At 38.1% G+C, this 27,174-nt stretch overlaps 1 protein-coding gene across 1 annotated transcript in view; it reads right to left on the bottom strand.

Moving 5' to 3' along the window:
- The window catches only part of SPTLC1 (serine palmitoyltransferase long chain base subunit 1), a 36,188-nt gene extending 9,539 nt beyond the window's left edge, over positions 1-26,649 (bottom strand). The window contains exons 1-9 of the mRNA XM_066569189.1: positions 26,575-26,649; positions 24,829-24,936; positions 16,096-16,190; positions 11,316-11,409; positions 10,788-10,860; positions 4,948-5,080; positions 3,124-3,253; positions 1,206-1,295; positions 448-555 (exon numbers count right to left, since the gene is read on the bottom strand). Coding sequence (XP_066425286.1) covers positions 448-555; positions 1,206-1,295; positions 3,124-3,253; positions 4,948-5,080; positions 10,788-10,860; positions 11,316-11,409; positions 16,096-16,190; positions 24,829-24,936; positions 26,575-26,640 — 897 coding nt within the window. The 5' untranslated portion in view covers positions 26,641-26,649. The remainder of the gene's footprint in view (positions 1-447; positions 556-1,205; positions 1,296-3,123; positions 3,254-4,947; positions 5,081-10,787; positions 10,861-11,315; positions 11,410-16,095; positions 16,191-24,828; positions 24,937-26,574) is intronic.
- Between the last annotated feature and the right edge of the window lie 525 nt (positions 26,650-27,174).

Below are 27,174 nucleotides of genomic sequence, written 5' to 3'. Positions count from 1 at the left end.
TTATTTTTCCCCACTGGAGTAAAAGGCAATAGAGCAAAATAGGATGGCTATACACTGCAAGGATTTTTCTTATTTACTCCAATTCCTCAAATACTTCTGTGCCAGAGTGACACTTTCAAGTGTAAGTTGCTGGAAAAGACAGTATTCATTATCTCATGGAGTGTCCAAAAAAAGGATAGAATTATGCATTGTAAAAAATCGTTTGTTATCTTTGTCACTTACGATAAGTAAAACTATTTCAAGTGAGCACATGAAAGACTGCCAAGACCTGAAAGCTCTGGGCTGTTAAAAAAATAATATATTTAAATATATATAGATTTTAAAACCCCCTATATTTAAATGTTTACTGTACACTGCAAAAATATCTGTTAATGGCACAGGTATTAGGAAACAATTGCACAACTTGCTTCTGTACAAATCTCTCATTCACAACAAAAAAGTACATACATTTATTCCAAAGTGCTCAGTAATTCCTCTTCCATGTGGTCCAAGGACGCCAAAGGAAAGGCTCTCCTCCAAAAATATTCTAACTTTGTACTTATACTTCAATTTTATCTAAAACAAAGGAATTTTTATAGAATACAACTCAGAATTTGGTGACAAAATGCATGGGGGAGATAAGGTAAAGAAAGACAAGGATAGCATTCTGAATACTGCATAAAAGTTAGTTCTAGAATTCTGTTCTGTCATTATGACATTTTAAAAGCCTTCAAAATTATTCCACCATGTAATCCTAAAACAAATTTCATAAATGTTCATATATTAAAAATCCTCTTGTTTTTAATAGGTTCTTAAGTACTTTCAGACAATGCATTCTTACACCATTTCTTCCATCATCTACAAGAATAAAGCCTGCATAAAAAGCGATTTTATGCTGAATAGCAAATATTTTCCTTGAAGTCACTATTTCTGACATTTCTGTGAAGGTTTCTTTGTATCATACAGTGTAACTGAAAACACACTATATTTACAGGATAAAAATTAAGACCACAGCCAGACATTATTTTTAAGTGTCAATAGCTTCAGTAACCCAATCAGAAGTTTCAAAACAAGGTTAAGGTTTGGAATCACCATTTCACGAACATGTGAGAAAGCAGGAGGGTAAACAAAAAAACTGACGCAGAACTTTTCTATGTAGGCAACACTACTATTTCACTAGCCACATACTTCATATGTGGTTCAAAAGGCAAACTAAAACCACTTACCAACTCTGGAAGAGGGCAAATGTCTCCTGTGTTCATATACAATCCTTCCACTACAATAAACCTTCGAGTAACACGGGCCTTGCGAGGATTCTTCAGGGAAAGATATGGTTTTAGTTTGTATTAATTGTTACTAAACAAGCAAAGCTCTAAATATTTTTTTATAGGGAAGATTTTTCTGAAGGGAACGGCCACTTTTTCAAATAAGCTGTTACTTAAATTTATACTTAGTATTTTTCATCTGTAAGAGAAGTTGAAATTACTCACTGGACTACTTTTGTCTTTTATTTTATTTATTGTGTAATAATTTTAAAGCTTTTGACTTCTACACAGGATTTAAGAGGACTTGTTTTGCAACAAATCATAACCAATCCATTTGAACTTTAGGAATAAAATTCAACCACTGTAACTACAGAACAAATACTGCAAATCTTGGTCCCTTATTATACTCATCATTATTCTAAGCATTTGGAAGACGTTTCAACAAGTGTTTTGAGCACCAGGATTCACAATGCAGCACAAACCTCTTACAAGTACTGCCTTTGTAAAACACAATGCAAAAGTATTCATAACACTCATGTTACAAAGTCCTTGTCTGATCTCTGGATACAATACAGACCATTAAAATATTTCTCACTTGTTTCTGCTAAATTTCAATTGATATAATTTCAGTTTTGCTGTTTTAAATTGCCATTCCTCTGTTATTTACTTTGAAACTTATTATTATTTTCTGATCAAGGATATTTAGTCACACTTCTTTCATTTTTCAGTTCTTGTAAAAAGATTCAGAAACATCTATTTAACTTTTCTATGTGGTAGGTACCAAACTAGTCACAGTAGGCTCTACAGGCCTTACCAACTCTAATGATATGACCTACCCTTTTCTAGTCAGTATGTCTTAGTTAGACACACATGGTCTGTATTAAGCTCATGCCTACCAATTATATGTTCACATTCAGCTAATTACAGTAAGAAACTTCAACCATGTAGCTAACTCAAAGCACTCTGCTTTAACAAACCAAATGTGTTAGACAAATTAGTCTGAAAACCACATCTAAAAACTCATGTAAAGATTATCTGACAAAATGTATTTTCCATTAAGGTACATTAACTAGTATGTTATCTATAAATCTGCTATTAATCAGATCTGTTAGTGATTTACAGTGATGTAAAGCTGATGGACAGTTTATCTACTTTACTTTTTCTAGGTCTTAACACAAAATCAACATTCTTTAAATTGTCTGTAACTTGCCAGCATTCTGCGAACAAACCATACAATCATTATAGCTACTCAGTTAATTCTTTAAAACTCATCTAATCAAGTTATCTGTACTTTCCGATCCTGATCTTAGTAATTGCTTTTGGACATCCTTTTGCATTACTACTAGAATGAGAAGAAAGCCATCAAACTGAGTCAAATTTTTCATGAGAGAGAACATCTTAAGAGTTGAATGCATGATAGGGGAGGACTGAGAAAAAAATCAACCATATTGATTCTATAAAGGACTAGCCATTTTTGTGCTGATTTTACAGTGTGGCATTCAAAGTGATAGTTAACTTGCATGACATATTAGGTAAATACAGTTACATAAATTTCTCAGAGATACAAAAAAACCTCTTCAATAGTTTTTAAAGAAAAGAAAAACATTATCTCACATCAGTCATCTGCCTGTAAAGATATTTCCCTGCTACTAATGCCTGTGAGCTCAGTTCAAAGAGTTAAGAAGACAAATGCAAATAAATAAATACTTTTCTTAAAAAAATTATCTTAATTAAATAAGCAACATTAACTGCTCAATAGAGACTTATGACAACCAAGTAACTGCCTTTAAACACTACATCCATTCAATTACACGATTCAGTAAAAAATGTGGGGGAGGTGGCACAAAAGAGTACAAATATTTCTTCAAAGGAATGGTACCTTTTGATCTTCAGTCTCTTGTTCTTTCAACAGTCGTTCAAGGTCAGCCATATCATTATGCTTAAATAACTTGATGTTACTACGAGATGCTTGTAATCCCTTCTGAATAGCAAAGCAGGCAGCTTCATCTCTGTAAATATAGCAAACCCTTCTAAGTTTGTTAAACACAGCGCAATTATTCAAAGAAAGCTGGCTATTAGGACTTGTCTTTCTTTTGAGCAGATATTCGTACTTAGGTGTAGACAAAACCAGATGTTTTAAAGCACTGTATATTTTACTGACATTTTGAAAACTCATTTCAAAGCTTCTCAATTTTATATGAATTACAGACACTAAAAGCAAGCCAGCAGTTTTTTTTGTTTTGTTTTTTTTTAAATCTACACTCATCCTTTTGTTTGTATGTGACAGCAGTTTGAGCACGGCATTACATGGACCATGTAAAATACCCCAGTAATCATCCCAGAAATCTCTCACTTCTTTGCTCTGGGTCTTAGGAAAAAAGGGCAAAGATGTGCCTGTAACATTTACTGTAGTCCTCCAAATACTCAAAATGTCCATTTTAATGTCCTTTGAGAAATAACATCTCCATATCCAAAGAACTATCCCCCATTTTTAAGTGCTGGAACAGCAAATTTCCAACTATGCTGGTGTATGCAATTTCATAGCTGCTTAGGTGAATTAATCTTGTATAAGTGGCAACTAAACCAAACCTGTAAATGCAGTAATTTCAACTGCTTTCAAATACAGTTAGATCTTTTGTCAACGAGAAGCTGAAACAGCATGAGAAAACTAAATCCAGGGTACAGTGGCATCCTTGAGTAGCGTGTGCACAGTCTGGGCATTTGTCTCAAAAACACTGATCCAGAAGATTATAAAAGACAATCAAAAAACATTATTAAATTATGAAAGAACTTCTGTAAAGAGGTCAAATAGGCTTCAAGCCTTGCACTTAGAAAAGAGAGCACCAAAGAGAGATTTTGGCAGACAAATACAAAAATACCATTGTGCTGTAATTTAACCACAGCAGGCAGCTGAGCCCCACATTGACACTCACTCCCTGCTTCCAGGGGAAAAATGCATGGGGAAAATCCCTGTCTAAAAATCAAACTCATTGATAGAAATTAGTAGGTATTATATTTGAAACTGGTATTTCTTCATATTTTTCATAAAATGTTCAAGCTAACCATTTGCATGTCATAGAAACACTGAGGATATTAAAGACCTAAGGCACTGAAAGAATCAGAGGACATGAAAAATCCATCAACTCTTACTAAATCCAAACCCTCTTTGGCGCAGTAAATTGAGTACTGTTACATTGTTTCTCTCAGCTATTGAATCATCCCTACACAAATCATGACTAGCTATTTTTAGGTACCAGATACTGGACCTGCCAAATAATTTATTTGCTTTTGCATAGCTATTCTTCTGTTATTTTAATATACAACAATATTTATCCAACTACTCCATTGCAAATAGACATGAGAGGCTTTTCACCTCCAGCTCTCCTGGAAGAAAGGTGAAAAGCCAGCAGTAGACAGGAGAAAAGCAAGTGTAACTGTATCATTTAAGAAGAAAATTAATTATAAGAATTATGTTAGTATTTGAATGCACAAGTTATTATGCTTCTTTTGCAGCTGAGTGCCCACATCTGAGCTTTCACAATGAATGCAGTAACTCATTTATAATATTTGGCACAGAAAAAATATTTGAACTTTGTACTACAAAATGTACTACTTGATCAAAACTAGCAATATTTTTACATTTTCAACAAAATGTTTAGCAATCATTAAAATACGAAGAAAACAATTAGAAAACAATACTTACACAAACACAATATCCCCTCTCTTTGAATATGCAGGGATAGCACTGGCAATTGTTGCAAATCCATATGAGTATATAATAGCTTCCTCTGTCCTCATGAATTTTGCTAGCCGTTCTTCTAATTCTAAGTGCACATCTATTTGAGAGAAAAATCAAAAATCTATTAGATAGCTATCTTGTTTTCATATAAAAAATCTGTCATTACTTTTAGAAATCATCTAATTGAGGCAAACAGAACATTTATGTGTAGAAATAGTATTAAAACAAGTAACTACCCAAAACTCGGTTGCAACCATTCCAGCTTCACTTAAACTGACAAGTCACTTGTTATTAATCACAAGTTTTGACAGATCTGAAAATATTTATGCAACATGTTTCTCTAATGTTCTTACACCAAAGTTGTTAAAATCTACTTGTGACTAGATCAAAAATGATGCAGCGTTCTTGGACTGCGACTAGAGAGCACAGTTAGTACAGTCAGGAAACAAATTATGTAATTTAGAGCAATTAATGAGGTCCTGTTGGCAAACCATCAGTCCTTCCAAGCTGATGCTTCCCCTACATAAACACAGCTATCATTATAACAGAATACTGCTCTTGTCAGACTACAAGTCATAAACAATTTCCTGAACACACTCTAACCCATTGAAAAGGTCACACCTCCAAGCCAGAGATTATTCACTCTTAAGATACATTGACCCAATCAAACACACACCATTTCCCAAACCAATTTGGTCAAAGTGACGCATATCAAAAATTAAAATACTAAAAATTGTAATACCATATGGTGATTGGATTGTTGCTGCAGAAAGTTAACCACAACATTAAGTATTCTGCCAAAGCAAAATAACCTGTATCAGACAAACTGCTATTTTCGTTGTCTAACACTCTTGCCACTATCTGCTTCTGCTACCAATAGACAGATAATTATGCCTTTTGTCAACTGGAAATAAATAAGATCAAAATGCAAATAGCGTTCATTACTGTGTGATTTGAAAGACCACTCGTGGCCATGTGTTACCTTTTTGCAATTACTGGAAGTTTACTGAAACTAAAATCAAATAAAGCAACATCAGTGTGGTGGTTTGACAGGAAATGTGTTTTTTGGGATGCTGTGTTTTTGGCCAATGGATATTCAGACTTTAATATTGGCATTTAACCTGGCCATTGGGACATGGACATGCCTCTGAGAACACGGGGTTAAAAGCAGAGCTCTCCCCTGGGAGGGTCTCTTGGGTTTCCGGCGGGAAAGAGTTCGGGTCTCTCCCCTGGCCCAGCTGCTGGCTGGGCAGGGGGAGGGGAAAAGCCATGTGGCCGGGAGAGGTAGGCCTGAGCCCGGGGGTGGAAGGGTGGAAGAGAGAGAGAGAGACACCGGGAGCCATCAGGCAGCCTCCCTGAGAGACACAGAGAGAGAGAGAGAAAGAGAGAGAGAGAGAGAGAGAGAGGGAGAGGGCGAGAGAGAGCCGCTGCCTGGGACTGTAACCTTGAAGCTTGATAAACATGGGCCTGTGCCGGCAGCACGGCTGGGACGGAGAAGAAGGGGGGGTTCAGCCGCTTGTAGGAGCTTTTAACCCCTTTTTGGAGAATGAGAACTTTACAGATCATTGACCTCTCCTGGAAGATAGAGTGGAAGATGAGGAAGGAAATGTGCAAGTGTGAGAGAGGTCTGGGTGAGCGAGAGATAGTAGAAGAGTAGAGAAGAATCCTAGTGGGAAGAGATGATGGAGTGGCTTTTGCTGGACTCTTTTTGTACAGCCATGGACAGAGCCATGTTCCTTGTGACACAGAGACTGCATTCTAGGGGGAGGAAATGCCTCAGAACCAAGAGGGTTCAGTGTTGGTGCCCCTCGGCCCCAGGGGGTGAGAAAATATGGGGGGGACAGGTGTCCCAAAGGAGAGATTGTGGGGACAGGTGTCCCAAAGGAGAGACTGTGCCTTTTTTGGATCGGGACAGAGCATCCTTAAAAGACAACCCTAGAAGCAGCTCTGGTCCGTGTTCAGTGGTGAGAGCACTGGACATGGAAAGGAAGAAGTCACGACAGCAGATGTACTCCGGGCAGTGCCACGAGTGACACAGAAACACACGAGGCTTCAGCTGTGTTTCCAGGGGAAGCCCATGGTACAAGAAGGACTCCTCTCCTCTTGATGAACTGAGGATTGATTGTCTAAAAGGTGGTGCTGGACCGAGAGTTGGTGATTTGAGGAATAAATGTATTGTGTTGGAAATTTGGTGGGGGGAGGAGGAAATGCATTTGTGAGGTTTTCATTTTCCTTGTGTGTGTGTTCCTTTTTATCTGTAGTTGTAGAGTAGTTAATAAAGTTCTGGTTCTTTTTTCCCTAAGTAGGAGCCTGCTTTGCTTATTCCTGGTCACATCTCACAGCAGAAACCAGGGAGAAGGTATCTTCATGGGGGCACTGGCATTGTGCCAGTGTCAAACCATGACAATCAGTTATATGTACAGATTCTTCCAATAGACTGTGGGGCATGGTTATGTCAGTGTTGGCTCTTTCTGACCAGACACCAACAGAAAGGGTGCAGAAACGAAGGATATTGTATAAATCCCAATTTTGCCATACTAAACATATCTAGCATAATCTTTCCCCAAAAGGACACAGCCATCTGACGTATTTATTACTTAAAGGAAAGGGTATTTATTCAAACAACAGCCTCCAATCACAGCAAGAACAATTTTATCCATAACACGCAAAATATAAATCCTCACAATCCTTTCCTAATGTTTACCTGGGCATTAAAAAATGGACCAGAAAGAAATTGGTTTTCCCACTGCTTTTAAATGAAAACAATTAACCATTCATTATTTGGAACTTTTCTTTTGCACTCTATTATTTTGATACACTAGATATACCAGATGTTCAGGGATATCTAGAATAGCCTTTCCTCTCCTAAGACTTCAGATGGGAGGATACTGACTGGAATTCTCATCTTCTTTCTGATTGAGATTGCAAATAGTCCATTTCCAAAATATTTGTGTCTTTTTCTTGTGTCAGTTCTACATGGACTTCAGAATCAATAAACAATCTTCAATCAGGCTTCCAAACAGGTGGGATGACCTTTGATTTATTGAAAGAAAAGTCCAACAAAGATCACCAATAAGAAAATTTTGAAAAAAACACACTGGCCACACAGCACTTAAAATATGCAATATAAACAACATTCAGTCCAAAGTGTTTCTTTTTGAAGCCTCATCAGTAGAGAATAAAAAATCAGGGGAAATAAGAACTGAACTACTGTTTTTTTGTGGTCAGCTATTGATACCTAATGAAGAAAAATGTTCTGAGTGACCACTTACACAATTTAAGTGAAAGAGATGACAAGATGACCACTGTTCAAAATCAGAACGCACATCCTTCTCACTGAGCCTTACTCAGGAAGAACCACTATTACTCTAAGCAAGGTCTAGGTAAAAAACAGTGGGCAAAACAAGTATTGTCAGGAAGGGCAGCTAACAAATATATTCAGGTTTGTGCTACAGAAAAGAGTTTTGCAAACCTAAGTAAATTTTGCCAAGGGCAAGAACACGTAAGTTCAAAATGACATGCACTCATTACATATGGGTATGAATGCTTTGTTTAACCATGAGGTTGAAAAGTGCTAAAACAATATTAAGGTTTCATTGTGATAAAATCCAAATACTATCTGACTCTCCTTTATTGCAGTGATTTGCTTTAGTCTGATTACTCCACTTCGATTAGCCTAGCTTAAATGAAACTGCAAACACCACCTGAAGTACATTTGCACAGAGGGAGACAACACTGAAACAGCTTTCTGTGCAATTATGAAATGTTAATAAAGCTAATATTGTTAATAACTGTTATGAAATGCCTGTTTAATGCATGCTCACATGGAAGTCAAAAAGAAAAGAAATGAGAATTAGGGAGATAATACCCACAAATAAGCAGGTATATGTAAACATACAAATATTTCATGCTCGTTACAGGATAAAGGCACAGATACATATTTCAGGGATACTAGACAAAATAAAAAATGTCTTACAAGGGACTCACTAAATCTATTCATTACCTTCAAAGTGGCATAGATATGAAGAACCAAATCTCCATTCAAAATAAATTACAACACAGTATCTACATTTCAAATAGAGATCTCTAATATTTACATGAAATATCAGCTCCAAAGAGGGGATAAATCTGAGCAGTAACAACAAACAACCATCAGTTAATTTCCACATAGGAATGTAAGAGGAAACTGTGTATAGTGTTGCACAGAACATGACCCATTTACCAAAGTCCCAATACATGAAAAAATGTGTGAAATGTTTGAGGCACACAATGATGCAAAAAATGACACAATGATGTTTCTTCTCATAGATTCATAATCCTGCCACACTAAATGTTTTAAGTTAGGTGAAAACAGGAAGACAATTTCAGATTGAACAAGCAAAGCAAGAGTCGGTCTACCATTTAAAATGGAGCCTCCATGATTTTTTGTGTAAAAGATGATACCTCAAATGGGCGAGTATAATACCACTTCCTCTCTACTGATGTCAAGTAGCAATGCCATAGATTAGATTCCTTGTTTTGTGAAATGGAGCACTTACTGAAAAAATTCAGGAGCCAATGAATAGCAAAAGCTATAGTTTACATTTTAGGATTAGCCCTCCAAAGAAGGCAGGAAACAACCGGAAGAATCTCTCACTTATCAGAAAAAAAAAATCAAATTTAACCTGTTTGCTTCAAACAATTACTAGAAACAAGCTAACTGAAAGACTTCATAAAATTTAAAATCAGCTTGGATTCAAAAGGTGATTATTATTCCGCAAGGTTTTTTGAGCACTTCACTGTTTTGGAGGGAAGGGAAAGGCCTATATGAATTCCAACAGACCACTGCTGAACTGTCATCACTGAGGGAATCTAGTTTCCTATAAGCTCTTTCTGTACTAATCGGTGGGCCACCAGTATATTAATTAGAAACAAATTATGGTTCTAAGCTAATGAACAATTTCTTAGATTGATATCAAGATTCAACCCTGTTCTGATAGATAGACTTATACCACATCAAATTAGGCATAGCGACTAGTTAATCACTTTTGGAACTAGTCTGACTAATCAAGAAAAGCTCAAGCTTGTCTTGAATTCAAATCAAGGCTACAGGAAGCTAACTCTATGAAATAATTTGAGTATAGACCCCCTCTGAATTCCGTCATCTCTGGGGAGAGACTAGAAAGTTCACAAACTCGATGGTTTTAGCCTGTAACTGTGCAGCAATTAATGTTTAACTCTTTGGTTTACATGCAATATTTAAAAATATAAGTGCCTGTGAAGAACTATGTTCAGAACCCAATACTTAAGAACTTGCAACTTCTTAAAAAGAACGAAAACAAACCCTTTTCTTAGTAACACCTGCACAGGTTATCAGTAGAGGAAAACTTCATCCTGGCTACAGCATTAGTAGTCACAGAAGTGGTCACAGTAGTTATCACAGAAATCAGACTGCCCCCTTGTGGTGCCCGTAGAAAGTTTAATTCGCGCTTACATTTACACTTCAGTCACTGTGAATTAATAAATTCTAATACGTTTATTTTCTCTTTCTACTATGGTTACCAGAACTAGAACACACTACAAACTTTGCAATTCTTTTCAAAGACCAGCATCAGAAAGAGTAAGAAAAGAGATAAAATAATAAGAAACAAAGCCAGAAAGAATAAACACTGCCAATCCTCAACAACTACAGTAAAATGTGTGTTAGAGGATAACTGTTCTTCAGAGCAACAGGAATAACTTTTTGCTTATATATTGGACTATTCTGGCTGGCTTACCAAACTAGTCTGAACATCTTTAAAGGTAGATCAAAGAAAGTTACTCACCAAAAGTACCATAGAATCCTCTGGGTCCACAAGTGCCAACACCGTATTTCTTCAGAGAAGCCTGGGCTGCACTCTTTTATAGGAAAAAATTATGTGAAATGTTTCGACATTTGTTTTCCTATACACTTCACACTGACAATTTTACACTAATGTACAGAGATGACTTTTTGTATCATGTAAGATGACCTGCTCCACAGAAAGTATAATAATGTGCTGAATTCTGTAACTAATTTCACCTCAAAACTACTTTAGATGACTGTTTAAGCACCACTCATTCTAATATTTAAGGACATTAAATACTAATCTAACTTGATAATCATCTAGGTGCTCAGTAAGTACACCGGATTAAACTTCAGTAAAAACAAAACTTGACTAGAACAACATTATGAGATTTATAATCTTACTTCCTGCTATAGCATTATATGTTATTGATGAAGTTCAAGCTTTCAGTACTCTTTATCTAGAAATAACATACAAAGTAAAAGAGGAATAATCACACAAATAGAATAACTGGAAGGAAGAACTCACCTTAACTTTTTCATTATTCAAAAGTCCAAGGAAGTTAAATGATGCAAAGTTTATACATTCCTTGCCATTAACAGTGATTATATGGGTGGGAGGACTGAAAAAAAAAAATTACAGACCTATTGTTATGAATGAAGAGTAGTCATTTTCATAAACAGTTAATAGAGGAGTTCTGTTTTCAACAATAGAAGGCACACAGGTTTTTCAAGATTCCCTCTTTCTAGGACTTCTGTTGCAGCTGCCAAACAGTATTTAAGTTCAATGTCAAGACACAAATATACTTAACAAAACCTATATTCCTGTAATTTAATAAAGAAACTGTAAATAGGTTCTTGATATATTTAATGATTCCTTGTTGAAAACTTAATTCATAGAAAGATGACCCCTGAAGAGATACATAAAACTTCTCTTCTAAAAGCAAAGTGATATCTATTTTCAAGAAGTACTAAAAATGAAAAGGATATATCATTGCTCTTACTTCCAAATGAAAAATTAATTCAAAATCAATGTTTTTGTCATAAAGCAACCCCAGAATACCTATCTTCTACTGATATGGCTATTGAAATATAGGCAGTAGCTGTAAGTGGGTGAAACTATTGTATTACCTATCATCTCAAGTTTCAAATTCAGTTTAATCTAGAATGATTTGAGTAACTAATGTAATCAGGAAACAGAGAAAGTCTGAAAACACACACTACTAGCAAATGAACTAGCAAATGAACAGGAGTATAATATACATGAAGTAAAGGGCAAAAAATTTCTGCCCTAAAAAAATTGTGATTTAGGTAAACAAAAACAAACAAAAAATTGGAATAAGTAAAATATTAATCCCTTTAAATAAAAGCATCATATCTGTGTACTGTGTTCTATAAGCAAACCTGTTCTGGCAATTATACACATCAATACAATAAGTTAAAAAATTTTCATTAATCATTTGGAGCGTTAAGAAGTCTCAAATCTAAGCCAAATACAAAACCCTATGTCTGCCCATTTCTATACCTGCTGTCAAACATAACAGATGAGATTCTATGCTATTCCTCAGACACAGTAATTTCCACATGCTTTTCCTGTGTGGAAAACTAGCATTGGGCAATTTTCTTCAGCAAAATTAAACAGGGCTGCTCCAATCTCAAATGCCTGTGCACAGCTGTTCCAAATCTGGTGGCTGACAATATTTCAATGGGTACATTTGGTGTGCAGAGCAAATAACTTAAGTCCAAGCTATTCACTGCAAGTTAAGAAAAACTCTGAACTGCCTGAACTTCGCTTTTAAAAACTCCACGATCTTGGGTTATACCTGTTCACTTGACAAAATTCAGCACATATTGCTTCAACTAAACAATTGCAAAAGTTTACTACACAGCTTTACAAAGCTTTCTACTCACACAGTGCACATTCATCTTTTGAATGCTGAACCTGTCCCCACAAAGGAGCTGTCCTGCATTACAGCAGTGCATCTTCTGCACAGTAGTAGCATTATAGAAATGTGCAGCAAACTGTCTTAGGGAACTGACTGCCATTAAAAATATACCTGGATCTGTTCCTCTGTCTAGCTCATCAATGAGCTGTACCAAAGTCTCGATGTCCTAATGAGTGAAATAATTACTTCATTTCACAGATGTTCACCAGAGCAGACCTGTACATATATATACATTTTGTCACTAACATGAGATTCAGTATATTCCCAGCATACTATCAAATCTGGTAAATTTACAGCAATTTCCCTCACAGCTCCATCTCTCAAACCTAGAAAACACACCAATGTTCACCAATAACTTGGCTGTTATAAAGCTGTAGCCCTCATGAAAACTTGGCAACCCCTTTCTATCAGAATTTTACCCCAACTTCTAAAGAAACAATAACAAAAACATAAATGGAAAAGGGTATTTCAGTGAATAATTTATATAATATATAATAATATATAAAGCATTGATATTGACCACATCATAAACCCTGCCTTACAACAAGAGTAAGTCTTTGGAAAAGGAAAACCCTGAACCATTTAATTTTTTATCTTTGCATAATTTTTTATCTTCCCCTAGTGTAATAGCGCATTAGGTATCATAGTTAGGAACAACAGTTATGATATACTGAATGATCCAGCTTAAACAGTAAATTAAAATATCATTTCAAGCTATATTCAAAGAACATGCAAGCTACTCCTCTAGAAATTGTCTTTTAAGGACTGAGAGCATGTCCACTATTCTTGGGCCTCTCACTTAAGTGTTTTATATATTGAAAAAAATCAGTCACAGAAGAAAACAAAGTTATGAAGGTACTGATGATGTGACTTTTACTTTAAAGCAGAAGAAGAATTATCATGAAATTTTTTCAGATGTATTGTTCTACAAAACAGATTTACATTTTCTGAGTGAGATCTCATACAACTAAGCTATTTCGCATGGATTAGTTCTGAGAAAGGCTACCACAAGGAGTAACTAATTTCTGAACTGCTGAAAGCTGTTGTGGGTACCTTCTTCATCACTGGTTCAAGATGGATCACTTTTTTGATTAGGACATGTCTGAGGTTTTGGCTTTCCTCTTCATTTGGTAACGTTACTTGACTATGCAGAAAGGAGAATATGAACGCAGGGTACAAAATGCACAGCCTGCTGAGGGAGGAGAAAATCTGCCTCACATATACAGCAAGTCAAAATTTTTACTGAAATACTTCATTTCTCTGTAGTGCTTATGAGCTTTTATAATCCCCAAATATTACCATAAACATACAGTATTATAAAGATAATGAGAGTTGTGAGGCACTAGAACAGGCTGCCCAGAGAAGCTGTGGATGCTCCATCCCTGAAAGTGTTCAACACCAGGCAGGTTGGGGCTCGGAGCAACGTGGTCTAGTGGAAGGTGTCCAAATGGCAACAGTAGAAATGAGATAACCTTTAAAGGCTTCTTCAAATATAAACTGGTTTATGATTAGGATTTTTGTAAATCACCACTCATTACAGACATTAAGACATGAAAAGAATTGAAAGAAGACTATCTCAATAGATAGGGTCTCTCTAAAATACTGGTAAAAAAAGAGGAAATGCTCTTGATCATCTTGAGATGAAATCTGGATCATTTTTCTTCCTGTATTAACTCTGAAATATGTTTTAAGTTTACAGTCAAAGCTACAGTCTACAGCTGTTGAGCAACTTGTGGGGAAGTAGTCAATTGGCAGCTTAAATATTACAAGACAAATGTCAAGTTTTCCCCACAGCCACTGTTGAGTTTAATAGTCACAACACATTAACATTCTGTCACAATAAATTTCCTAGCCATAAGCACTAGAAAGTTCTAATAATTTAAACATTTTCTGAATAACTCTAAAAGATATATTTGTTCTATTTTTTTAAACAGTCAACACTTCCTTTAGCTCTACAGTACAGCTTGTTTCAGAATTCTGAAAAATAACAGAAGAATTGTTCACATCACAGTTAATTAAAACAGACATCACTTTTCCGTGGCACTTTTCTGTGGTAGTGAAACCATCAAAATGTACCTCACTATGACACTAAATTATTTCAAATCATTAGTGAAAATAGAAGGATATTATGAATGATTACTAAGTAAAAGCTAGTGATGTGCAAATCTGAAGATTGTAAAAAGAAGCTTCAAAGCAATTTCTGAAATAATGTGACTCTTGCTTAAGTCATCAAACATTTTAAAAGCCTTGTAACACAAGAAACAACACTGAGCCATAAATTTCCTCACAAAACAGCTTTACCATACAGCATTTCCAATTCTGATTGTCCAAAGAAAAACAGCTTTTCATTAAGTGTGTGCTGGGCTTGGGGTAGAGTCAATTTTCTTAACAATGACTGCTGGTATGGGGCTGTGTTTTGCATTTGTGCTGAACACAGGGTTGATAATATAGAGATGACTTTGTTATTGCTGAGTAGGGCTTACACACAGAGCCAAGGCCTATTCTACTTTTCATACTGCCATGCTAGCAAGGAAGTTAGAGGTGTATGGGAGTTTGGGAGGAGACACAGCCAGGACAGGTGACCCAAACTGACCAAAGGGTCCATCCACATGACATGCTCAGTATATAAAGTGGGAGAAAGAAGGAGGAAGGAGGGCACGTTTGGAGTGATGTCATTTGTGTTCCCAAGTAACTGTTATATGTGATGGGGCCCCCCCTGCTGACCTGGAGATCAACACCTGCCTGCCCATGGGAAGCACTGGATGAATTCCTTGTTTAGCTTTGCTTGTTTGCATAGCTTTTGCTTTCCCTATCAAACTCTTCATCTCAATTCATGACCCTTCAAATTCTCTACCCAGTCCCACTGATGAGGGAGTGAGTGGCTGCATGGGGTTTTGCTGTTGGCTGGGGTTAAACCAAAGAAAAGTGCCAAGTGGCTATACACGGAGTTTCTTTAAAGTGATTAGTGATGATGCAAAAAAAGTAGTATCCAGTAGTATCCTTTGCAGGTCTAAGTCTATGTTTTCAGGAAATATGAAACAAATTAATACCAAAGAATAGAGAACCACAATGAAGGCAAAGATACAACATTCCTTCTCCTACCCCCAATATTGAAAAAAAAACCCAAAACCAAACCAAAGACAACATTTAAAGTAAGAAAGATTTTCTTAGTAAATACTCTTGATAATGTTACAAAACCAAGACCTCTTCAGAGGCAAATTCAGTCCTGCTCTCTCAAAGTGCAATTCATTTATTAAAGGTTTTAAGGATATGGAGATGCTTAATGAGCAATATACTGCTGAATACAAATATCAAGTATTTGAGTCAAAATAAGTAAACAGAATTTATTTTGGTTACATTTACCCTGAAACAATGTTGTAATTGAGAGCTGGGTGATCTTTTGGCACAGGAGGTACAAGAGGCTCTGGTTGCCATTCTTCAATCAACTCTTCTTTTTCCTGATCAGGAGAAAAGAAATACTGCTTGAGAAGGGATTCCCCTAGAAAATACATTATGCATTAATAAACACTTGATAACAACTGTATTAAAAACCATGTATACTAGTACATGTCATCTTTCTGAGACACTTAAAACTGGTATTATCTCAGAATCTTTAAATGCGAGGCCCACAATTATGAAATCAGAAAGGGAATAAGATATAAAGAAACACAGACCAGATATGTCTGTGTATTAAAGATTTTTCACTATAACCAGGAGATGAGATACTAACATGACATCCCTGCCAAATTTTAATCAATACTGTTCTATTCAATCTGTTAAATATGAAAATACTCCTCTACAGTTTATGTAACTGAATATGAATTACATAAAAATTTTATATAGATTGCCTCAATTTACATTCTCAAGTCTTCAACAGTGCTGTTTCAAGAATAATAGCATAAAAATATTTAGCAAAGTAACAAATACGTGAGAAGGATACACTGGAGAAAAACTGTCAAATGCTCAAGAAAAGGTAACAACAACTACTAAACCACATATTCTACACCTAACCATGGAGGAATATTGAGGTCACATTAATTTTCAAAGTAGTACCTGAATTCAGGTTAATCTTAGAGTGGAACCACAACCATAGCCCAAGAAAGAAAATGACATCCTCACAACATTAGTGGGCATCTCTGTACCATATTACTGTCTGTGTGGAAAATAAAAAATGAAAGACATAATTTTACACTAAGGGTGCTAATCCACCACACTGCAAGCCAGCAGCTGCTACTGTGCAGTCCTCTCCCATCCAAACAGTCCTGTTTCTTGTGCTAGCAGAAGCAGCTAAAAAAACAGACAAAAGCCTCATTCAGATCCAGATGAAAACTAAGTCAGCAAAAGCAGGATGGGATATATACCTAAACTAGAACCCACAAGAGTCCCAATCCCAACCTAGACTAGCTGATGCTATAGGGAAAACATGCCCTGTGCTGCAGTTGTCCAGCAGTATCTTATACCTTTCCAAAAGAGCTCAAAAATACCTCCAACAATCAAAAAGCAGGACATATGCTCATGCAGCCTTCACTCTGCTCCTGCAGTAGTTGTCAAAAGGCCCCAAATCCCTAATGTATAGTGTATCTAGAATCAAGAGTTTTGCATTCATTTTGGAGCGCAGAGCTGTTGGCTGGTGTTGTGTTTCGTTTTGGTTTGGGGTTTTAGCAGGGGAGATATATTAGGTTTTGTTTTAATTAGGCAGCAGAATAAATCAGGGGAGAAATGGGTGCAGCCTGCCTGTCAGTTATGGAAGAATAAATAAGAAAAGCTTTATTTGACATCAAATGCTTTAGAGGGAAAGACTTCAGGTCTTTCAGGACTACCTGGTATTTCTTCTGTTTGGGACCTGAACACAGAACATTTTAACAGCTTTAAGGCAGAGCAGGCAACATAAAATTCATTTTCTTCAAAGAAAGCAGAATTAAAAGTGTGTAAGCATGTACTTAGCTTTTTTCATTAAAGTCAAATTTTTGAGCTAAGTGTGCAAAATATCATCAAACAGTTTAGCTGCTGAGGACACAAGCTCAATTAAAATACTTTTGTCAAGGAGTTTAGCGGAAAGAAAAAAAGTATGTATAGATGGACACTGCAACTACAATAAATTAGCACATTCCAATTACAGTTAAGATCTATGAACATAAAGATAACAAGCAATTCCTAATTAGTATTCCTATCCCCCACTCACATTCATTTCTAAGAAGTCTCTACTCTTCCCTTTAAAATCTTTGCTGCACACAAACTGAACAGCACAGGTTACAAGCCACAGATGAGACGTGGCAACATCCTAATTTTTCTCTTCTACTGTATATTCTCTTAGAATATACAGGAGAAATGTAATTGTCCTTTCAAACAACACCATTTCAATAATTCTAGCTCACATTCATTCTCCTCATCCATTACACAGCATTTTGCTTTTTCATGGACATAGACAAACATTTGCATACTCACATCTTATGTCATCTGTTTCCACCAGCTCTTAGCAGAGGAGGGGACTGGAGACATTGATGATTAAAATAAGCACTGCTCTCAATCTAAACCAGCCATCCACCACCGCAGACTAGCCACTGCAAACCCTTTCCTCCTTCCATTCACCAAATACCTCACTACACTGGCCTGCCCTTCTGACTGTTCAGGGTAAACATGACCATCTTCCTCTCAACAAAAAGACATGGCAGAAGCAGACTTTCATGTAGTAACGCAACATCAGAGTACTTTTATCTTTTACCTCCTAAACAGATAAAATTTCACACCAATATTAAAAAAAAAGTTACTTTTCAAACATAGAGAGAAACCATCTTTTTAATTCACATTGTAATGTCCTCAATATGTATTTGATTTGCATATTTCTCCTTAGTTTGTTGCACTGAAAACATTCACCTGATGAAGAGAATGAACTCAAAACTTTGTTTCCACTTTCTTGGACTGCAGTGTACATGAACTCATCCTCCAACTTTTCCTCTTGCCCTTTTATAATTACTTTTAATTTGTATAAGCAATAAATAAAATATACATAACATTATAAATTGTATTTATTTTATTTTATAGCTAACACATAACAAACATGAAAATACAATCTCTAAAATGCCTATAACTATATCTTATAAATTACAATAAACATACCTTTTTATACATTTAGCTTTAGGCTTTCTGGCTCTCTGAGCCCTAACCATAAAGGAAGCTTGGTGCAGAGGCTGAAGTCCCCACCTCCATGGGTGTCCCATATTAGAATCGTGTGGAGGCAACAATGTTGGTACCTTGCTGTGATCTCCTAGGCATGACTTTTCCAGCCCCAGCATCCCTTGGACTCTGAACTTTCTGGCTCTCTGAAGCCTAACCCTACATGTAGTAGAATCTTTAATTTGTTTGTGCACATTTACACATAAAAACATCTAGAATCTGTTTTTCTAAATACACACAGATACCCACAGATACATATACAATTGTTTGGGTGGTTGCATTCTACTGTGGATTTTACTTTTTAATTGCCATATACCTTGGAAAATATTAAGGTGTAAACACATTCAACCCAAATTATTAAAAAAAGTTGCCTTGTTTACCCACATTCTTAAGAAAAGGTAGCAATTCTGTTTATGAAAATACTTCTTAGCTAGCATTAGTGTTCTGAAATGATATCACAGGTGCATAATCTACATTAATATCAAAATAGTAATAAAACTTTTTATTTACTGGTCCTCAAATAAGTCTTTAATTTCACAGTATTTCTAGACTCATGTTACATAATGGGATAAACTGGCACAAATAATGGGCATGCCTGTTAGAAATTTCTTTCTTTCAAAGTATGTATGTATGCCCATACATAAGAGAAATTGTACCTACGTAGGGAGTCTCAGCTCAGAATTACTGAAAACCTTAACAAAAGCAGACTACTCCTGCTATTCCCTATAGAACAACATCTGATTAGTCTATGCTGTACCTGCAAAACAGCTCTCAAGGTCAATGTATTTCTCAGCCACATATTAAACATTTGTCTCCAATTTTCCAGCCTCCTGACCAGTATCACTCAAATAAAATGCATCCCACACTACTAATGCAATTATTAGTGGAAATTCTAAAACCAAAGAAAAAATCTATTCCTCCTATTTGCAAATGGGAAGAAGATGTGACTCTTAGTTAGTACTTCAGAGATTTTGAGAGAAAAGCTCAGTAACATTATCATTTATTGCAGAGTGAAAGACAAACAGACCTTTAGGGCACCTTCCTTTCACATATAGCTAAATGCTGCCATGCAAACTTCTACAGCCCACTCCAGTCCTCATTGTCACTTTGTCACTTTCTATACATTTTACTTTGTGTGAAAGCCCATAAGAATCTATGTCTAGCACCCTCTGTAGCCATAGACTTATTTATGTTTCCTAAAACACTGAACTATCAGGAACTTACAGTATCAAAGAAGCACTCCATCTTTTTAGTTAAAGATTTGGGGGATAATGTCTTCTAAAAGAAGCAGTAGGAATACTTACAAACACTATTACCAAAGCATAAGAGTTGGCCAGGTGAAAGGTGATTTCTGCACTGGATTTCACAGTACTCTTGCTACACGTTTAACTGAACCTAGAATCCACCTTCAGAGTGGATTTCTTCATGATTTTAGAAGCATGACTCCTAAGTGCACTAGGTTGCACAATATATAATTTCCTTCTTGTTCCCCAGGACTGACTTGTCCTAACAGATCACTAAGACGGCTGTGCAGTAATTGTATTCTTTAATATTTATTACATGGAGCCAGCTCTGCTCTGGCAGCACTCCCAACAATAACTCACAAAGAAACTTCCAGTACCATTACATGAATGGCTGGCACAAAAGTAGTGTGTGCTCTACCACCTGAGCAGGCCTGTCTCCAGTGGCTGTACCTGAGAAAGCTAGTATTTCTTTCTGGTGTGGTAAAGACCTGGACACCACAGCATGACTCAAACTAGAAGAAGACAGAAAACAAACCAGTAGGAGTCTCCTTGCTGAACAGCTGGCATGTTTCTACATGTAGATGAACACACACACAGAAGTCTGGCTGTATGGGATCCCGTATTGTATGAACCAGACTGGACTGGGTCTGGCTGTGATGGTGGGAATTTCCTTCATAGCAGCTCACACAGTGCTGCGGCCAAAACAATGTTGGTAAAACACTAAAGTTGTATTTCTTGCTGAACAGCTTTTGCACGGTCCACACTCTCTCCCCACAGTGAATAGAGTGGTGCATGCCTGAGAGATTGTGAAAGAACAAAATCAGGCTTGTACTAACGAAAAATAGATTTCATACTGTATGATGTCACACAGCAATAAAAGGAGAAGAGAGGTTTTAAGGAATTTAGTCACCTTTTGTTTGGGAACTGTCTGATATTGGTCCATCCATTGGAGGTGGTGAGTGTGACATTACTTGTCTTGTTTTCTGTCTTCTTACGCTTTCCTTTGCTTATTAAATAATTCTACATTCACTCACAAGTTTTCTTGCTTTTACTCTTCCTTTGCTCTGTGAGCAGCATTCAGGCCCACTGGGGTTAATCCACAACACAGACTAGTGCAGATTTAGTGCCAGTTAGGTGCAGAATTTTCATGACATTTAAGGAGAAGGCATGTCTCTCTGTGTTCACAGCTATTCCCCTACACAAAATACATGAGCTCTCTTCACAAGAATTATCTACACTGTGGACGGAGAAATGGAATCATTCTGCGACTCTGATGTATCAGTTTGCTTAACTCCTCCAACTGTAGAAGATGTATTCACACTATTCACACTGCTGCATTTATGCTTACTTTCAGTGAACCTGTAGACAAGACTTTCCCTTCCAAATACAGTTCTTCCTAAAGCAATCACTACTTCCATCTTCAAAGATCAGTGATAGTCAGCTACTCTAACTTGCACTGTCTTCAGGGCTAGCCAACTTGAACACAGGATCAGAACAAAGAGCATTTCACCCATGCTATTTTTTTTGCCATCAAGATAAAGGTAACAAGCCAGTGGTGTCTAACAGTCAAACCCTTCACTGCAATACGGATCACGGCACTCTGTAACTTTTTGCGTCTGTAATCTGCAGAGCGAATCAATGTATCTAGTCTAATATACAAGGTAATTCTTCATGTCCGGTTGCATTTTACTAGTATTCACATTCCTTTTCACCCTTTAACCTCAGAAAAGTTTTTATAAATCTCAACAAAATTATCACAACAATAACATACTTGCATGCTTCTATTTTTCAGAAAGCCTGTTAACAGCTGTCCTGACAGAGAATTTTAATACTAATACTATGGATAAATGTCATCCTGCAAAAATAAGGTTATTTAAACTTAAGCCATTTCCACATTTTTCCTCCTGACACCTTTCTAAACCCTTTCTTCCACTGTAGCAGACTGGCTACATGTGCAGTCTCCCAGTTGTTTACTGCCCTCAGTTAAACAGACACAGAACAATTTTCTTCCCCACACAGCACTATTAGAGATTTGTCTGCATTCTTTCCTCAGCTTCAGCAAAATGGTCAGTCATGAATTAAGATGATGACCTGCAGCTGCATGATAAAATCCAAGAAGCATATAGAGATATATGAGCCAATTTCTTACTTTGTAAGGAAAAGACAGGTTTCATCTTTTTTGAGTCACCAATTATCCAAGAGTTGCAAAGAGCCTTTTCCTGCCTTCTGCTCCAGAGAGAATGACTCTTAAAACCAAAAAAGGTATCCTCCAAAATACTAGAAATGAAAACTATCTGATGCACAAAAACTCTAGTAGATGAACTATACTAGTTTCTGGATGGACAATCTGGGCCTACTTTAAGGCAGCAGCATGTCTTCCAAGATGATATGAGCACACTGGAGCTCCCTTTGCATTCATTCCTCCTATGTATTCTTATCAAAGATAGCAAACTTCAAGTATCCCATGATCAATTCAAACTCTTCCATGCACAAAACTGAATCAGCTATTCTTGATTCCTGCTTAGTTCACTTCCTGCCTCCAGTTGTAGAAGCATTTGGGTTGGAAAGGACATAAAGCCCATCTAATTCCAATATCCTTGCCATTGGTACAGACAATTTCCACTAGACCAGGTTGCTCAGAGCCCCATGCAATTCAGCTTTAAGCACCTTCCAAGGATAGGGCACCCAACACTTTGGGCAATCTGTGCCAGTGCCTCACCATGCCCACAATAAAGAATTCCTTCCTAGTATCTAATCTAAACCTGCCACTTTGAAGTCATTCCCCCTTGTACTGTCACTACACACTCCTGTAAATAGTGTCCCTCCATCTTTCTTGTAGGCTTCCTTCAGGAGCTGGAAGGCTGCACTTAGGTCACCCCTAAGCCTTCTCTTTTGCAGGCTAATCAATCCCAAATAATTCTCTCAGCATTTTCTCATAATAGAGGTGCTTCATCCCTCTCATCATTTTGGTGGCCTCCTCTGGTCTAACTCCAACATATCCATGTCCTCCCTGGGCTGGGACCCCAGAGCTGGCTGCAGGGTTCCAGGTGGGCTCTCACCAGAGCAGAGCAGAGGGGCAGAATCCCCTCCCTCCCCTGCTGCCCACACTGCTCTGGATGCAGCCCAGGACACGTTTGGCTCTCTGGGCTGGGAGTGCCCATGGCTGGGTCATGTCCAGCCTCTCACCCACCAGCACCCCCAAGTCCTTCTCACAGGGCTGCTCTGCATCTGCTCACCCCCAGCCTGTGCTGATACCAGAGGTTGCTCTGACCCAGGTGCAGCACCTTGTACTTTGCCTTGTTAAACCTCATGAAACTCCCATGGCCATGGACCCACTTTTTTGTCTTGTTCCCTAGAGTGCGTCAGCCATAGCACTCAGCTTGGTGTCATGTGCAAAATTGCTGAAGGTGCACTTGATCCCATCATCTAAGCCATTAATTAAGATATTAAATTAATTAAAATATTAATTGAGATATTAAATAACGGTGATTCCAGTACAGATTCCTGAGGGACACCACCTGTCACTGATGTCCATTGGGACTCAGAGACAATGACCGTTACCCTTTGGGTGAGACGGTTGAATTGCTTTCATATCCACCTACCATCACATCCATTTCTCTCCAATTTGGAGAGAAGGATGTCAAGGGGGACCATGTCAAAGGCTTTACACAAGTCCAGGTAAATGACACCTGTCCACCTTCCCTTGTTCACCAATGGAGTCACTCCATCACAGAAAGGCTACTAGGTTGGTCAGGCAGGTCTTGCCCTTGGTGAAGCCATGCCGGCTGTCTCAATAAATACCTGGTGAAGTGTTCTCCAGAACGCTCTAACCTCGTTTAATAAGTGCTCCCCAAATGAGGACACTGCCTGCAGTTTTGCTCACAATTATAGACTTGTGCCTACAGTCCTTGCATCATCCTGTTCATTGATGAATTACACTAAGCGCAAATCCTTAATGTGCATTATTAGTGAGAATAAGATCAAAAAGCATGCAAACACATGATAAAGATGGGAATTACATATACCCATAAACTTCTTTCACAAACTTTCTTTAGTATCATGAAGAAATTTCAGTATTTTATCCTATTTATAAGGGATATCACTACTCTGAGACTAGTCCAGGGACATCTTCAAAACAAACTTTATTCATTTGTGATAGTCTACAGCCAGAAGCCAAGAAGAAATTCCAGTCTTCACAAGTAGTTTTTTATTTTCTCAGGATGACATTGCAAAAGAAGAAAACTGCTGCTAAAGTAGAATTTTTGTGGAACCCACTGTAAACTCTCAGAGTTATTACTCATGGACACTACATATACAGCTTGAGCATTTTCCTACCATCTACAATTTTACAGTTTATTTTGCTTGGTGGGCGTTTTTAACATAGCTCTTTCATTTTTAAAATAAAGCCCTCCATTGAGTAGAGCTTATGACAGCTTTTCATAGCTTAACAGTCATTGTCATATCAGTTTTCTTATTTCTCAGACTCTCAAACACAGTGCCGCTTTAAAAGCACAAACTGACACGTTTAAGCAACAAGCAGTTCCCAAGTCCAAAGTAAGCTTAACCTTGGAAGTGAAGAAAAAAAAGCAGGACCATTTATAATGCAGCATTGGTTCAACACCTAATACATCAATTGCTATAAACTGTTTCTCTAAAGAGAAATATTTTTTCATCATACCTTAAGTGTTAGATCAGATCGCTCTTGAAGCTTATATGTCTTGGAGAAAAGAAGCCTGATTATCCATAGTATTAGAATTCCTTCTAAAATGAGATGGTAAGCTGGAGCCTGAAAACAAAAGTACAAAAATTATTCTAGAGAGAATTCTATTTGAAGCAGACACAACACAACCATTTTGTCCCTACTAGCATACCCAGATAAAACCCAAAGCTGATCATCAGCTGATATATTTCTAAATCAGTAAAAATTTTAACTATATGAAAGTGGAATGTTTTTGAGCTATTACTTGTAGCTATTAACTTAAGTTTGAATGGATTTAGTCTGTTGTTCATACACATAATTTGAATACCAAGAGTAAAGGCTGTTGAGACATACAGGTTGCACCAGCCAGCACCTGTGAAGACAGGCAGCCTTCAAAACAAGCAGAAGTATCCTGAGAGCCTGAAAGTCTGTGTCATCCATACAAAGCCACTTCAAATCTCCATTTTTGTAACCTACAGTCCACCAGCAGGGACAGCCAGTATTTACAAGGAAAGACAGTTCTGTTCTTATAGGCAGCTCCTGCCAGTTTTACAGGCACTTTGATCAGGTTTAAAACAACTAGGTCAGCTCAAATAGTTTTGTCCTTGTGTCCCTTACTCTCTTGTGTGGACACAAAGTGTGGGAATACACAAAGCAAATCAGAGTTGATGCAAGTTAAAAGTTATCCTCTTTCGGTGCTTGGGGGACAAAAACCAGTATGCTCTGGCAGCACAGCTAGTTTGAAGTAGATGTGAAGACTGATGATGAGTTTAGTAACTCCATTTCAGAAAGGCTCCTGTCTATTATTTTTAAGAGACTAAAAGTGCACACTAATGAGCACACTCTTCAAGTCAGGGGAATTGCTCCCACACATCAACATTTTTGGAGGTATCTGACCTACCAACAAAGCAGAACTCACCTTACATCCAGAAACTAGAGTAAATTGGATGCAAGCTTTTAAAATCAGCAAAGAGTCCTATGGCATATCAAACTGCAAATAACAAATGCTACCTATTGCAGAGTACGTTTCTGTTTACCAAACATATTAAGAATATGTACACAACGCGTATGACACGACATCTAAAGGACACACATTATACTCCCACTGAAGTCTCTGTGCTTTTCAGTGCCTACAATTATCCTAGATTCAGTGCACTAGAGCGTGCTACCTGCTCCACAGCTAAGCACTTCTATATTTGGACTGCAAATCTTGCATGCATTCTTTAAAAGTTACCACCCTTTGCCAAAGGAAGGGAAAAAAAAACACCGCCTATCATCAGGACATCCTTTTTAACATCACGAAACAAAGCCTGGGTACAAACACGCACAGCTAATGTTTTCCAGGAGGGAACTCAAGCCCAAACATTTAAACGCTGTTTCTTCCTTTGCAAACGACATTTCTAAGTTACAAACCTTGACCCCAGTAAAATCCTGTGAACCTTAAGGCTTCATGCTCTGCTACACGCCCTAAATGTCGTTTTATAAACCTGGAGAAACAAGACGTGCGTGTATATTTTCAATATACAGCCGTGGCGCACTCACACATACCCACTATTCAGCGAGCGCATCCCGACCCCGCAGCACCGACCCGCACCCAGCTCGCGATTCACCACCCAGCACCGCCCACCGCCGCCGTTCCCGGGGCAGCTCCGGCGACACCTCCCCGCTCCCTGCGCCCCAAGCCACCCTCAGGCCGCTCCGCTCGGGGCGCCTGCCCGGCCGCACCTCGTAGAAGGCCTGAACCATCTCCACCAGCACCCACTGCTGCCCCATGCCCGCCGCCGCCGCCATGGCCGCGCCGCCGCTTCCGCCTCTCCGCCCACGCGCGCCAGGGCGGGCCCGGCGCGGCACGGAGCGCCCCCTTGCGGGCGGTGCGGCCCCGGCTGCCCGCAGAGGAGCGGCGCCTGTGGGCTCCGTGCGCGGCCTGCCCTTGCGCGTCCCGGGCCGCCATCGCTCCGACCTGCTGTGTCTTGTGGAGAGCTTCGTCAGGGAGCGAGGCTACACTGGGAAGATCAGAGAATCACTGGCTCTCAGAATCGGTCAGATTGGAAGGGACCACAGCCGGTCATCTGGTTCAACCTCCCTATTCAAGCTGAGCCATCCCAGAGCATGGAACGGTTGTGTCCAGACAATTCTTGGATCTGTCCAATAAGGGAGGCTCCATAACTTCTTTGTGCAGCCTGTTCCAGTGCACAGTAAAGTTTTCACGTTCAGGTGGAAATTCCTGTGCTTCAGTTTCCACCCATTGCCTCCTGTCCTGTTGCTCAGCACCTCTGAGAACAGCCTGACTCCATTCTCTGTCACCCTCTTTAAACACTTATATAC

The sequence above is a fragment of the Molothrus aeneus genome, chromosome Z, assembly GCF_037042795.1.
Source record: "Molothrus aeneus isolate 106 chromosome Z, BPBGC_Maene_1.0, whole genome shotgun sequence".
Lineage (NCBI taxonomy): Eukaryota > Metazoa > Chordata > Aves > Passeriformes > Icteridae > Molothrus > Molothrus aeneus.
This window is presented reverse-complemented; position numbering and strand designations above follow the sequence as displayed.